General features: G+C 41.3%; 1 protein-coding gene across 1 annotated transcript in view; it reads right to left on the reverse strand.

Moving 5' to 3' along the window:
- PARG (poly(ADP-ribose) glycohydrolase) overlaps positions 1-15711 on the reverse strand; it is a 60191-nt gene extending 44480 nt beyond the window's left edge. The window contains exons 1-7 of the mRNA XM_042862952.1: positions 15561-15711; positions 13828-13894; positions 11783-12763; positions 9715-9901; positions 8327-8449; positions 7770-7853; positions 5388-5462 (exon numbers count right to left, since the gene is read on the reverse strand). Of these exons, the coding sequence (XP_042718886.1) occupies positions 5388-5462; positions 7770-7853; positions 8327-8449; positions 9715-9901; positions 11783-12763; positions 13828-13894; positions 15561-15711 (1668 nt within the window). The remainder of the gene's footprint in view (positions 1-5387; positions 5463-7769; positions 7854-8326; positions 8450-9714; positions 9902-11782; positions 12764-13827; positions 13895-15560) is intronic.
- Positions 15712-15931: the final 220 nt, after the last annotated feature.

Below are 15931 nucleotides of genomic sequence, written 5' to 3' on the forward strand. Positions count from 1 at the left end.
GGGGGAGAACAATACTCCCCTAGAGAAAATGATTCCAGGGCAGATCCCAGGGTTTGAGGGATCGCCCTATTACGAGTTAGCTGCCATCATTGAAAAATGGGGTCCCTTACGTGTTATGGGCAATCTCTCCCCATATCGCATGGCAGACTATTTTCAAGGACTTGGCAAGGACATTCTTATTACCAAAGAAAGACAATTGGCTGCCTCCATGGTGGCATGGCCACTATTAACCGCTTTAAATCATGCGGACTCAAGAAATAATACTTTAGAAACCGAAAATCAGCTTTTGAAAGATCGCATTGAAAAGTTAGAGCACGAACTTGGCGTTTTAACGGGGAAGAAGCCAATTCTACATCTTCCTGTAAGCCAAATTCGTAATATTTCAATAAATGATGACCAGGCTCCTGAATCAACAGACTTCGTTGATCAGGACAACAAGAAATCCAAATCAGACCTTGAATGTCCAATTCAAACTGATCCATTGGAGGTCCGTCCTGTGATAACCCAAAAAACAAAAAAAGTACAGGACAGACCGGCAGGGGTGCCGCCTGATCAATGGCCCCCTGCCCAGACTCATTTACATGTGACAGCTCGGCCATACACAGCAACAGAATTAATGGACTTAGTACAACGATTTCGGCAGAAGCCCAGAGAAAGTGTGCCGGCTTGGTTATTGAGACTGTGGGATTCTGGGGCAGAAAGTGTCGTGGTGAATGGCCCAGAAATATCTAAGTTGGCCACCATGACTGTCCATCCTGCTCTTAGGCAAAGGTTATACGTGGGCAATCAATATCGTGATGAAAACCATTCCATACTAGAATGGTTAATGGCGGCCTGCCGTATGGTATGGCCGAATAAATCAGACATACCGTTACATACAGGTATGTGGTCCTCTATGGAGGACCTTCAGAACTATATCCGTGAACTGGGTGTAAGAGAGGCCATTTATGAAGATACATTTGATGGCCCTGATATGGTTAAATTTTCGGCAGGGATGAGAGATTTAATTCTACAACAAGCTCCCTCCCATCTGTACGGCACCCTAGTTTCAATATTAAATCCCCTTGTAGCATCAGAAGCCGTAGTCCAGCAGGTTGCCCAGTTAGTTGCCGATTTGGGAGAAACAGAACGCCTGCGGACTAGGCGCAATATTCGGTTTTTGGAGGAAGCAGAGGTCCTGCCGGTAAATAAAACCAAAATGCCGGCTACTCGAGCTCCTCGATCGGGACCCATAAGGGTATCCCGAAAACAAATGTTTAATGATTTAATTCGGGCTGGGGTCCAATTTGCTAAGATCGACCGCCAGCCCAACCACGTCCTTCTCCAGCTCTGGAGACAACTAAAGGACAATCAAAAATTCCAGAGCTACCCTAAGAAATCAAGGGTAAGAGCTATAGAGAGGGTTCCAACAACAACATGGAACCTAGAAGATTTTATTATTCCTAACAGGAAAAAGAAGCCACCTCAGGACCTCATGCCTCCAGGCACATCATCGAGCACTGGCCCATAGAAGAGTATGGACATCCACTAATCATCACTTGTCTTGAACTGTACCAACATACGTCGCGATAAAATTGTATAAGCGTCGCGATATACCGGATCTCTGTATTAGGGAAAGCTTACCCTTTTGTTAACCTGATCATTGGTTCACGCCGTGAAGGGGTGGAGTGTATGGGAACTGCTGAGTCACGGCCTGAACCTCTGATTGATCACCTGAGGTGAGCCATGAGTCAGCCAGAGGAGCACAGGTGAAGGCAATTCACCTGTGCTACCGGAAGGGGTGGAGCCAGGCTCCACCCCTCCTGGACCTATTTAAGAGCTGGCTACCAGAGGGGAAGGATCTCTTCTGGAGATCCTCCTCTTTGATATCTTCTAGTGAGCTCAACCCAAGGGTAAGCTCTTCTACTTATTCTCTTTTGTGATCCTTGTTTGCCTTACTCTTTTGATTATATTGCAATTATAACATCTTGGTTATACACAAGTTATAAACATCATGCAAGTAAGATTAAAAACGTTAGCACTAATAACTTTCATCCAGTAAGTAATAACTTGAATAAATCTTAAGCCTGTTTGCCAATACTGACAGACAAATGCAAAAGCAAATCAATACAACAGCATGGAAATAATGTAGAAAACAACAAAGCTGTCAGATGGCTGAAGAAAATAAGCCACCAAGAACTTCAGGTATGTTACTGGTGAGTACGATGAACTTTTTAAAAAGCAAAAAGCAGCAGCCAAGCTCCCAGACTTACTTCACTGTACAAGCAGGAATGTTACTTTCAAACATGAACGAGCATCCAAAATACTGTTTTCAAAATGGTGTGAGGGCTCCCTCTTCTGACAATGCTTTGCAAAACCGCCCATCTGCCTTTGTCAGGGTTTGTGCTTGGGAAGACGAACAAAACTTTTCACAACAATGGAACAGTTCTTAGGAAATTATCTTCCAAAATAGATACCTGCACACAACAGAGCGTTCAAAGATAATAAAGAGCTACAGGTGTTCTCCGACAGAACTCCTGTCTAGAATGGAGCAAAATGGTTTGGAATGCAGGTCTCATGGTTTCACTGCATCCTACACATCAGCAACACATTTTCTTCCTTTGCCAAAAACAACACCAAGACATACAAAGTCTCTCCATCATCAGACAAACAGACAATTTTTCAACCCAATGGAGAAGGAAAACAAACTTTCAAAACCTTAAAAGGCTGTCACAAAAGTGATCTAAAATTTTGAGTATTTTTGAGTATTTATCAAATCATGCAATTTTGAGTATTTAAGAACAACTATGAAATTCCAGTGGATTCAAGCACCGTTCTCAATCTAAGCTCTTGTCCCCCGTTTTATTAAGTCATGAGACCGGCACCAGAAGCATCTCCCAGCTAAGCGAACAGAAAGGATCAAATGCCTTCTTTCCCCAAAAAAGAAACCATTTTGTACAGGTATTACAGTAATTCAATGTTCTGAGCAAAAGCAGCTCTTTGCTATTGCGTCACTAGAGGCAATTTCAATTATTTCCAACTTTAAGTAATTCTCACTTAATGATTAATTAAGAAAATTCATGTCTATGATTTTGTTGCTAGTAAATAACAGGAATTATTATTGCTGTTATTAGAAAAAAATTAATTTGAATCTTACAAGCAGAATTTGGAAAGAAAACTATTTTGACTCTATAACAGAAGGAAAATAAAATATGAAACATAGTATAAGATAAGCCCACTAATACGAACATTTACCAGATTAACAGATGAAGTAATCTGTGTTCAAAATTAGAAAATGTAGTAACAAATGATGCTTCAGTTTAATAGGTCTGCATTCAGTATGTTATGGATACTCACAATGGTCCAAATGACTCACTAATGCAGACACCCTTTGCTTTGCAGACCCAGTTCCCCTCTAAATCAAATGACAGAATTATTGGTCAAGTAGAGGGCCCAAGAATAGAAATAGTTATTTGGGGCTCACAAATAGTTCGGTTGCTTTAATCTCTCCATTTTTTTCCTTTTTTAATATCTGTCACTATTTCTCTAACTCCCCATTGAGCTGCTCCTCCTTTGCCTGGTTACTCAACCAGCGTTTTTCAAGCAAAACACTCAACTTCCAGTAAGCAATTATCACCTGAAATGCTTTCCCTGTTCCCTCAAAATCATGGGATTAACAAGAAAACAAGTAGCCAATGAAAATCCCTTAATTACTAGCTCCCAGATACAAGAATTTCCAAAGGCACACTCCACTACAGCTAGCATATTCAGGGCATTTCCACAGAGAACCTCAGCACCTCACTCAGAAGCTGCTCAGATAAGCAGGCTTACTGATTTACAAAGCCTGAAGAGTTCACACATATCTTAGTAACCGAGAAGATTTTAAGCATCTTTTTGTATAAGATGCTTTCCCTCCACTAAACTCAGCATCCTCAGTAAACAAAGCCAGAGTATGATTTTCCTCCTACAGTTTACAAGGACCTGCTATACAGCTATAATGCTTCACTATCCTTCAATATAGAGCTACATACTCTTCAGCTTCCTCTAAAATCCATCTTTAAACAGTTCTGCTCCCTCTTATACAGAACCTTAGAACTACATCACCGTTCCCAAGTGCCAGAAGTTGCCTTTCCAGCAACAGCTGATTTCCCTGCTGATCCCCTCTTCTCAGGTGGGTGTTGACACTACTTATTTTCCCTGACTGATGATCTCCATCCAATCATCCACGTTTCCAAATTCTCAGACACATGCTATGAAAGCATCATGACAAGCTTATATCCTTTTGTAGCAATATGGTGCAAACATCCCTGAGAAGATTTTTAAATAGATCATTTGTTAATACTTTACAACCAAAATGAACAGCTGAAGGCCAGTTGAACAGGCCAGGTCAATTTCAGGTAGTACAAGAGGAGCAAAGAGGCCACAAGTCCACAATCTTGACAATGACTATCTGAATAACAAGAAAGATGGGCCAGTACACACAGCACTCCTAGCGAGTACATAGAGCACAACCTGCATTTCTTTCTGTCAGCAACATTATGCTGTGTAAGAAACAAAACATGTTCTTTAAAACACTAGCCCTTATCAGCAAGAGGCAGCAAAAAAGCAATTATCAGATGAACAGAGCAGACATCTGTTTTAACCAAACACGTAACTAACAAATTTCGTTTCTGCTGAACCTAAATGCAGCTTCAGAACCCTTCCCTCCAAAAATGGAGCACATGTGAACATAACTTAAGAGCTGGAAGAAAAGTAGAGCATTTTCTATTGCATCTCATCCCATACTGTTTTAACTGACCAATGATCAGAAATTCAGCCAAGTCAGACAATAAAAATACCTCAAGTTGCATTTGCACCTACTATTCATTTCTTTATTCCATCCTTTTCCAGAAAAGTAATATGAAATCACACAAACCACTGCAACCATTCAAAGGCTTCACACTATCAATTTATCTCAGCATACAGCAGAAACTTACTGCCAGACCAGCATAGCACAGTCTATACAATCACCACATAATACAGCATTAAAGATGTTTAAGTAAAGAAAAAAAGACTTTTTACAAGAAACCATCACACTGGAAATGTTAGCACAGTCTACTAATAAATCTGGTTTCCCTCAACAAAAAAAAAAAAAAAAAAAAAAGGCATTTCTCACCTTGCCTTCAATAACCTTAGCTGTTACTGAAGTACACAAATTAGCTTCTTCTGATTCAAAATTCATCTCGCTTACAAAGTCTAATTATCATTTTAACTGACGTTATCAGCCAAGTAACTATCCACATAAACAACAGCAATGCTTCTACTTTTGCAAAGGGAAAAATAAGTCAAAAGTATTAAAGAACGTAGGCAAAATAGTTGTTTGCAGTTTGCTTCATATTTCTTATTTCTATCTTATCAACGAGGTTTACCTTGTCACAGAAATCAGTGAGAGCTGTGAAGTCCCACTTCTTGGCATATGCAACATTGTATCTCAGAATAGCCTCCTGCGGAAAGAGCACAACAAAATAAAGCCTAGAAACACTGCCTTAACAAGAGGAAAAACATTTTATCAGATCTCCTTTTTGAAGAAACAGTTCCATCCACCAGATACAACCTGCCACAGAGCCCTGTGAATTCCATGTGGCTATGAAGGAGGATAGTGATAGGACAAGGGGGAATGGTTTTAAACTGAGACAGGGGAGGTTTAGGTTGGATATTAGGAGGATTTTCACACAGAAGGTGGTGATGCACTGGAACAGGTTGCCCAAGGAGGTTGTGGATGCCCCATCCGTGGAGGCATTCAAGGCCAGCCTGGATGTGGCTCTGGGCAGCCTGGTCTGCTGGTTGGTGACCCTGCACATAGCAGGGGGGTGGAACTGGATGAGCATTGTGGTCCTTTTCAACCCAGGACATTTCATGATTCTGTTAATATGGTGCAATTCTGAACAATACTGAATCTCACATTTCAGGTCCAGCATCCAACAAGCTGTCCAGCATCAAATACAGGCTTACCCTTGTAGCAAAAAAAAAAAAAAAAAAAAAAAAAAAAAAAACCCCACAACCAAAACCAAAAACCAACCACCTCAAAACAAAGCATGCTTTTGTCTGCCTACAACCCATGATATAAACATCCCTCCCTGCCCAGCTCTTGCCTTCTTTGTAGAGAAAAAGGACCTAGCAGAATTTTTACCAGTTTAGTAGCCTAAAGAACCATAACCAGAACAAAATCAACTACGCCCTTCTTAAGAATCAGCCTTAAAAACTATGAGAAGAATGCCAAATCAAACAGTATTAACACAGGAAGCAGAGGGACAGCAATTACTCATTTCAAATACACCCACAGCTTTTGCACACACCTCCTTTCTTGCCTCCCACACTATTCTTAGCAGAAATCGTCTGCTACATTGTCCCAGAATTGTTTCTAATTCTAAGCTGCTACAAATGACAATTCATTGATTAATTCCTGACTGAAAAGCCAGAAGAACAGTAAAATTCATCAGCAGGTAAACTAGTCTCCAAAAAGCAAGCATTTTTTCAGCAACTTGCTTTCTTGCCATTTTAGAGGAACATTGTCAAGAGATATTGTTTCAAATTCCCGTCTGGGCATTGCACTTTCATTTTGGTTATAGAAAAAGCCTGCATGCTACATACATCACAAACTGGCAGCTATCACTGGACCAAGAGCTCTGTACAGATTTATACAGAATTTGTTTTAACAACACCTGAGAAATTTGATGGTAACATTTAAGTGCCTGAACTTTTTTTCCCAGCCCATCACTGTGCACCAGCATGTTGCATATATTACACCTCAACTATTCTAAGCAGTCAAGTAACAGGCAAACACATCAAGCAAACCATGGAAACTCTCAGGTACAGTTCTCTCCTCTAACACAGTAACATTACTCTTTTAATCCTGATTAAAGATGATATGTACCTTCAGCAAACTAGCAAACTTCAAGTCAAGTATAAGTACCTGATGTTGACAACAGATGTCAGCATGAAGATTTACACCAGTAGGAATGTAAAAAATGACAAGCCAACTGAGAATCTAACTGAAACTCAGAGCAGCTTCATCACAATGCAGTTTTCATGACTTCCTGGCCACTTACAAAAGTGGGCTTTTCAGTATTTCTGTGAAGGTCTTTGTAGATTCCACAATAAAGAAATGTAATTTCTCTGTGACTGAGTGATTTCCAATTGAAGTTAATTAATGGCTACATTATTTATTTAATGTGTGTACTGCCAACTACCACTCCAAGCAGCTGTTTTTCAAGCATCAAATATCCTGCCTAGTCTGCCTGCAGAATTACCCCAAATAGAGTGAACCAGATGGGAAAACAGACTCCAAATAACACCAAAAGCACTATTTTAACCTTCAATTTTATTAGGAGAATCCAAACTGGAAAGAAAACAGATTACACACTGAAGTTCCAAAAACAGTGTCGCTTGATTTTAAGCACCAAGAAAGCTAACACTATGTACTTTATAGAGAACTAAACACATGACTTTGATAATGCTGCTTAGCAGCTATTATATTTATAACAGCATTCAGTGGAGCTGTTATTTAAAAAATGAAAGGCACAACGAGAAGTGACCAGCAGGGGAAAATTAAAAAAAAACAAGTTTCCCAATCTCCAGTTTTGAATGTGTAGAATTCATGAAGGATCCTTTAAATAGCAGACTGTCTATTTCATTATGAAAAAGATAAAATATAGGACTAAACCAGAATCATTTACAACAGTGCATGAAGAGCCTGAAAGTACTTTTACAGCTTTCTGTATATAGAGCCAATTCCAAACTGAGAAGCTTACCTTCAAATCATGCGAGCATGTAAATTTGTTGAGTAAGGCAGTTTGGATTAGCTCCCATCTACTTCCAGCAGTTCTATCTCCATTCTTTGAAACAAAAGCCCAAAAATAAAGTCAGACGAAGTTACACAAATCAGAAAGATATAGTTAGTAATAATTGTCTTCCTTGCCACAACATTTTATAAGTGTTACTTGATTTCTGAAGTTCTCTAAAAAAGATATGTATCTGTACTTTTGTAAGTTTCATTCACATTTGTCAGCATCCCAAATTGTTTTATATAAAAAAATATATATATATACACACACACATATATGTACACACACCAGCCCACAAAGGGTTTGGAAAAATAATTACTAGAAGAAAAAAAATATACATCTTCCTCTTCTTAAGCATCACAACAAAGAATGTAGTGTTTTTCAGACCACATATGTTCATCTACAAGGTCCTCCAATTTCGTACACAGCTTGTCAACAGAGCACATGTGAAAGCACAGCAAACTGAAAACAAATCTACACACATAAACAAGTTTTATTGCACAGCTGTAAGCATTTTATCTTACCTCATCCTCTACAGGATACAGATTTTGTTCTGAGCAGGGCATTTTAACGTGTTTGTTGTCCCACAAATCTTTGTAGTGAGTTGGAAATGGTTTAGGCACCTCTCCTTCCCTCAGGAGGTCTACCTACAACACAGGAAGAAGAGGAAAGAAGCTCAGGCTCTACTTCCTTTGTAGAAAGAAATAAAGAATAAGCACAGACTGAGTTAAGAAAAAACTCTAAAACCCAATTCCTTTAGAATGCAGAAAGCTACAAGCAAAGTGATGGGCATTCAGTTAGGAAAAAAAAAAACAACAATCTCACCATTAAACCCATAGTAAGATAAGCTACAGCTCAAAGCATAAGGTGAATGCTCAAGAAGTTTACAAAGAAGAATTTCACAGCTCCATTCAGATTGCAGGATCTCAGAACTAGAGGATCTTTAAGGTCCTCTTAAGTCTTAGATTCAGTGAAAGGAATGCAAAATCATCTGACTGCTTGATGCACATTAAAAGTTACATACAAACTTGGTTTTATGTCCAACCATCAGCTGAAGTATTCCTTATTTATGAATTTAAGAAGTACCTACACAGTTTCAAAAAATACTGTCAAAACAGTTCCAAATGTAATCATATCCATGTACAAAAACAACATTCTTAGTCTTTAACACTGAAGTGGATAATAAATCATTACAGATACAGTAATATCTCAAGCTTATTGCACAGAATATCAGAAATATAAAAAAAAACTGGGTAATACAATGTTCCTAAGGACCTGGTCTGCTACACAGCTCTGTGATAGCAATAATTTTTCTCATAACTTGCACTTAAATTTAATGTGCTTTTCTTTTGTTTAGGATTCATCCACGACCTTTTATGTTTTATTTATACAACAATTCGACTGCACATTACTCCAAAAGACTAAAGGAATAAATCAGATTTAGTCTAAAATTCATTGATACACTTGCATATGATTTTTTCCCTCTTCTCTCCAGATCTTGAACCTTTTGTACGCCTTGAACCCAAAACAGAATCACATGACAATCAAAATGTAACACCAAATCATTTTAGTACAATTTGCAAACAAACTCTCAGTTTGCAGCTCAGACAAGAAACTACGCACACTCATGAAAAAAAAAAAAAATTATATATGTATTTGCTCCTATCAGGCCAGAGCAGTAAAACTATAATCACATATATTTTGGATGTTAATATCTTAGTTATTAGGAAAATAACTAAGGAATATAACTGATAATAACTGATTAGGAAAATCAGTTGCCCCAGCCTGCTGGAAAAGAATAGCAAAGAAAGATTCCCACTGCCTGCTAATACTGTGAGACTGATACAGCATTCCACACTTTGAACAGCCCAGTAAGAAATGTGATTTCAGGTAATACACTGAAGTACCATACCCTGACAGTTACTGTATGATTGCCTGAGGGTCTCAGATGTGGAAGACGAGCCCCACACATGGGCATTCTCCTCATCTCTTCAATCGGCGTCCCAAACCACTTCTTATTAGTTGGAAGAGGTGGTGGCACATACTTAGGGATCTTCCTTCCCACTCGCTGAGATCTGAATTCACATTTATCTTTCCTGCTGTTCAAATAGAAACACACTGAAAAATGTTATTCCCACTGAAAAACTTGGTAGGCAAATAGAAACACTTACACTTCAGGGTTACATTTACAACCAAGCCAATTTATTTGCTAGCCTTTGCTGTGACCGTTCCTTGAAATCTGACTTTGTCTTGGCTGGCTGTCTGATGTTCTCAGAGTAATATGTAAAAGAAGCTAAAAGCCTACACTTTGAGGTACTGTTTAAAGTTGTAAACTCCCGCTAGCAAGATTGCTCCACCCTTGGATAAAGATGCTGTCCAACCTGTTCATGCTGCCTACACATGCCAGTGCCCCCCAGGTGCGAGCAGCCAGACCTTACAGACCACATGAATAGGGGCAACCACAGCAGCATGACACTTGGTACAGGTGTACCATGCCCATCTGAGAGCCAAAGAATAATTCTGGCATGGCATTACTGATGACTTAGAGCTGTTCAAATCACTATTGCTTCTTTCTCCTCAGGTTATGATTTCAGTCACTCCACTCTGCTGTAACCTGATCTAACCGAAACAGAGGAAAACTTCAGTATTTGCTAACTGCCCTCTTGAGCACTTCAGATAATGCCACTATTTTGCAAGGCACAGGGGTCCATACCCTTCACATCTTGCTCAGGCTCAGAACATCTCTACAGCTGCATATGCTACCCTCTAATTGTTCTGTAAAGCACTGTGAGGATTCCCACCAACGCACGCAGTGAAACCTTTCCATCAGTTTCCCATCTCAAACGTGTAATTATTGCAACACACCACACACCTGCACTGACAAACACAGGCCTGCCTCATTCAGCCTCTGCTGCTTTGTTACATATAGTAGCAGCAAATTTAAGTCAGCAAAAAGGATATTCACTAAGCTCATGTTTTAAGACTTGTGGAAATGACAGACATTTTTCAGGCACATTTTTTATCTCACTTTCTAAGAACTGCTGGCTTTTGCTTTCCAAGTCTGCTCTCAGCCACTCAACTCCCCAGATATCTCAAATGCAAGCTTCCACCACCAGCCAGCTGCCCTCCATTGCCCTCAGGCTCATTCCCACAACAAGAATGGCTTGTGCTGCTCCTCGCATCCAGAAGGAGCTCCAGCAAAGACGTGCAAAATACCTTCTTGCCCTACTTTAGGAGACATTAGTCTACTGAGATAATTGCTTATGATGTCCTCTTGTTTCTACTTCTTCATTTGCCATTTATTCACTTTCCCAGCTCCCACTTGAACCTGAGCTCTCCAGGGCATAGATCATCTTACTGTCCTTACACAGCAGTCAGGATATAGTGCTGGGTCACGCTCAGGACTTGCATTTCTGTTAATGTAGCACCCAAACATTAGTCCTCCTCTCTGCCAAAAAAATTAACACATCATTGCAACTTCTTTCAAATAAATGGAATTTTTCTTGTTGGTGTCAGAGCATCAGTAGCACTGATGCTTCAATAAAACCAATCCAGTTATTTTGACAGCAAAGATGAAAACTAAAGAAAAAGAACAACAGAACACTACCTTCCTCAAATGTTCTGAATGAAATATTAAATGCTAATACTAAGCTTAGGAAAGCAACCCTGCACCACAGTTTGTTTTCAAGCACCAATTCTCACAGTTTTAAGACACTTCCCCAGCAAATAAAATCACCTTCATTCACTTTCTTTAATTCCCAGTTTTAACAAATCTAATATTTAAAAATATTGCACTGAATAAAAATATCATTAAAAAGTAGTCTAGTTAAAAACAAGTTACGTCAAGCTTACATCAGAGCTACCTTCATGCCTTTACATGCATTTTGCAATGCTCTTTACACAATCCAGACTCCAAAGTTTATCCTGGGAAAGAGAATTTTTAAGTGTGAACAAAACAGGCGAGGCAGAAGGAACGCTACCTTTTCTCTTCCATTTTAGGTATCCTCATGAAATGAGAGGTGATTTTGGAGTCTTTCTTCACTCCTGGTTTTGCACCTTTGCTTTCCGATGATGGAGCAGGACAGATCCCAGGTGGTTTTATATGCAGACCATCATCCTTGACAGAATTATCTATTCCCTCAAAGTCTTCACAACCCTTAGTAGAAAACCGTGATTTCCTTGACTCCAGTTCAGCATCCCCGTACTGAATTCTGAAAGATCTGCTTACAGATTTGGCCATATGATTCTCCTCCCGCTCATCAAGAAGTGGACTCGTTTCGTCATCAGCCTCTGACCCATGACAGCTATTTTTGGAATTGTCCACATCCATGGGTGATTCTGGTTCACTTTCTTTCTCAAAAGCAGGTGAATCCCCTGAACTACTTCGACATTTGCTCAGTTTCTCAGGACCTCCAACACGGGATACACAAGCATCGCAGCCAGTATCTGAAAGTGGGCTTTCTGGAATGACATCCCCTTCTTCTTGTTCACCTGTATCAACAGAATCGCAGCTCCTCAGCTTCTGTGAGCTGCACAAAACCACCTGCCCATCTGTCTCGGTATCTTTTGAAGAAAGTTTTGTATTTCCCATTTTCAAAGACTGGCCAGACAACCGTTTCCTCTGAGTCCAAATGTCACCACTTTCCTCGCAGCCTCTCTGAGCCTCCTTGCCAGTTCTGTGCATCTGATCGATGTTGGCATTTTTAAAGGCCTCTCCAGTCTGTTCTGCCTTCACAGGCACTCTGTCTGAGACCGGATCTCTGCCCTCAGCCTCCCAGTTACATATGCTGCCTGTCTGAGGCAAATTTACATGCTTTGTGCCAACTTCCCCAGATACTTCTGGATAATTCTGCTGGCAAATATTCTCTAGCTGTTTTACATCATGCTCACAAACGTTTTCTTTTTTAACAGAAGTCATCTTGGTATTTTCTTCAGTATTGTTATTAATTTTGCTTTGAAGGCTGTGGAAGAGAAGTAAAGAAATTTAATGTATTACCTCTAGAAAATATTCCAGTACAGAATTTCTTTAAGGGAATGATTTCTACAAACTGCAGAACTTTAGGCTTTGGTCTGTCAGTAAAGCTGGAAGAGAGAATACAAACCTACACTCTAAAGCAAATCTGAAAAAAAAAATCCAAATTATTCACTTCCTCCTTAAGCATCCTCTTACCTTTGCCTTGTAAAGTGCTTTTGCTCACTGTAACTTCTGAGCTTGTACTCCACACTTCTGCACTGATCATTTTCACAAGTCTTCCTGGCTTTTCTTGGTCATTTTAGCACTGCTACTGATTTCAACTTCCAATTGTTTACAAACACCAATATTAATATATTCACACTGTGATGACTGAAGAAGAGTAATAACTGATATTACTCTACATAAGATAGAATTAAAATCAAGAAGAAATGAACTACCTAGCAAATGTTGCTCCTAGCACATTACTCTCACACTGTAGCACATGCCACGCAACACTGAAGCTTCCAAAACATCTTTGAGTACCCTGTAAATTCTGATCCAATTTACACCATACACATAATCACAGCCCAATGAGATGGACTGAAATTGACTTTTTTCTATAAATTAACAGCTGTGAGCTGAATACAGAACAATAAAATGAAACCCTCCGCCATTACTGAGTTAGGTTAAGCCAGAACAAAAGGCAAAGCCATTGACTACAGACATGGCCTGATAACCACAGCTGCCTGACTGCCTCTAGAAGCAGCAGCCCACTCTGCCTTACCCTGCTACACGTTCTCATCTTTTTCTTTACAAGAGCAACCTCAATGGTGAGTTGGAAGCTAAGTCAGCAAAAAGGTTTACTACTCCTGGGAGAGTGGGAGATTAGTTAGCTTTCTGTAGCAAAACTCTGTCAGGCACTTACACTCAGGAGGTGTGATACAAAAGCAAAAAAGCAGAAATAAGGTTGATTTTTTTCAGTAGCCACCAGTACAGGCAACCAGCACTCTCAGTTCTGCACAGGTCCACTCAAAGAACACAACTTCTGAATAGCGCCAGTGAATGTTTTACCTTCGGGACTCAGTTGTCTTGGGTCCTTTATTCTCCAACCAAGTGGTAATTGTCCGTTGTTTACAAGCTGAAAATCCACAATGCAGTACATCAGTACATGAAGTATGATGACATTGCTACACAATTGCACATGAACACTGGATAGTGATAGGACAAGGGGGAATGGTTTTAAACTGAGACAGGGCAGGTTTAGGTTAGATATTATGAGTAAGTTTTTCACATAGAGGGTGGAGAGGCTCTGGAACAGGCTGCTCAAAGAGGTTGTGGATGCCCCATCCCTGGAGGCATTCAACGCCAGCCTGGATGTGGCTCTGGGCAGCCTGGTCTGCTGGTTGGTGACCCTTCACATAGCAGGGGGTTGGAACTGGATGATCATCATGGTCCTTTTCAACCCAGGACATTCTATGATTCTATGAATAAGACCAGATGAAGACAAAAGCACCACAAATAATTCTTCACTACTATCCCCACCAAAGGAAGCACTCAGACACTATTAAAACTACACCTGATGCAATATTCCATTTGTAACACAGACAGCAGCTGCAGATTTAGTAATAACCTTTGTAAATTCCAGACTTTTGTTTTTAATCTAGACCATACTTAAAATTGCCTTGGAGTGGGGAAAAAAAAAAAACAACAATCGCAGATCACAGAATGGCCCAGGTTGGAAGGGACCTCAAGGATCATGAGTTTCCAACCCTCCCACCACAAGCCGGGCCACCAACCAACATTTAATACTAGACCAGGCTGCCCAGGGCTCCATCCAACCTGGCCTTGAACACCTCCAGGGATGGGGCATCCACAACCTCTCTGGGCAGCTGTTCCAGCACCTCACCACTCTCATAGTAAACAACTCCCCCCTGACATCTTCCCTCCCTCAACTTAAAATAATTTCTTCAACCTGAACTTTAGAGCTGGCATTATCACCTTTAATTACCACCAGCAACACAGAGAGTCCTGAAAGGCTGCTGAACTTCAGAATGAAGTGAAATTACATAACTTCCAAATTAATCTGAAGAGAAAACATTCTAGAAGATCCAGCCGAGCACCTCACTTGTATGCCACATACTGGGAGAGACTTCACATCAAGATCGTGCACACTAAACATGACTAATGTTCAGAAAGAAAGCTGTTCTTTTTAACTCTATCCATAGACTACCCATAAAGCTTACTAACACTTTTTCCCCTAAAGAGAAACCAAACACGTGGGATGATTTTGTCACATTCAGTGCCCCCCACATTGGTCCAGTGAACGTGATCACATCTCTGTGATGTTACACTTCAGGCAAGCTTGCACTAGGACAAACCATTAAATAATTACACAGAGGTTCCAGGGGGCTGGGAGGAAAAAAATAAAGTAATTTTCATTTGGAAGATGTTTTCATTTTGCTTTTTGCTGTCATTTAAAGCCAATTCTGAGCAGTTGTCCAGTGGCTGCGGTTCTCTTTCCTTCCCTTTGCCAGATGAACTCATCTACCTACTGCTTTTGACTGGCATGGGGCTCAGCCAAGGGGGTCAGGAAGGCCTGCAGTTTCCTTATCGCAACAATAGATTTAGAGAACTTTAAAAAAAAAAATCATTACAAGAGATTTAGCTACACTGACAAGCATCATCTCACCGCCCGCAGAGGTGAAACACGAGTCATTTAGGCCATAGGCAACTGCAGCCGGGCAGCGATGGCCCTGTGAGGCGGCGGGCTGCCGGGCCGGGGCCGCGTTCCGGCCGGTACGCACCTTTGTTCCCCACGGCGGTGACGGACCAGTCCCCCCCGGGCCACTCCAGGCAGCCGTCGGGAAGCGGCGGCCGCTGCTCTCCCCGTGAGCCGCCGCCGGGGCTGAGCCGGGCTCTCTTGCAGGGCTGGTCCCGCCCGCAGCCCGCGCTCATCCTCGGCGGGCACGCCTCCGCTCCGCCCGCCCGGCCCGCCTCAGCCGCGCGGGCCTGCCAGCGGCCGCCGAGGCTGAGCGGCGGCCGCCCTCCAGGGACGGCGTGACGACGCGGCCGCGGCGACTTCGCCTTCCCGCATCGTCCGGCCCGCGGCGCCCGGCCGCTCCCGTCGCGCCTCGCACCAAAATGGCCGCCCTGCCGCACTCCGCTCCGCCCCACC

The sequence above is a fragment of the Lagopus leucura genome, unplaced genomic scaffold, assembly GCF_019238085.1.
Source record: "Lagopus leucura isolate 7727_CA_CO unplaced genomic scaffold, USGS_WTPT01 Super-Scaffold_739, whole genome shotgun sequence".
NCBI lineage: Eukaryota > Metazoa > Chordata > Aves > Galliformes > Phasianidae > Lagopus > Lagopus leucura.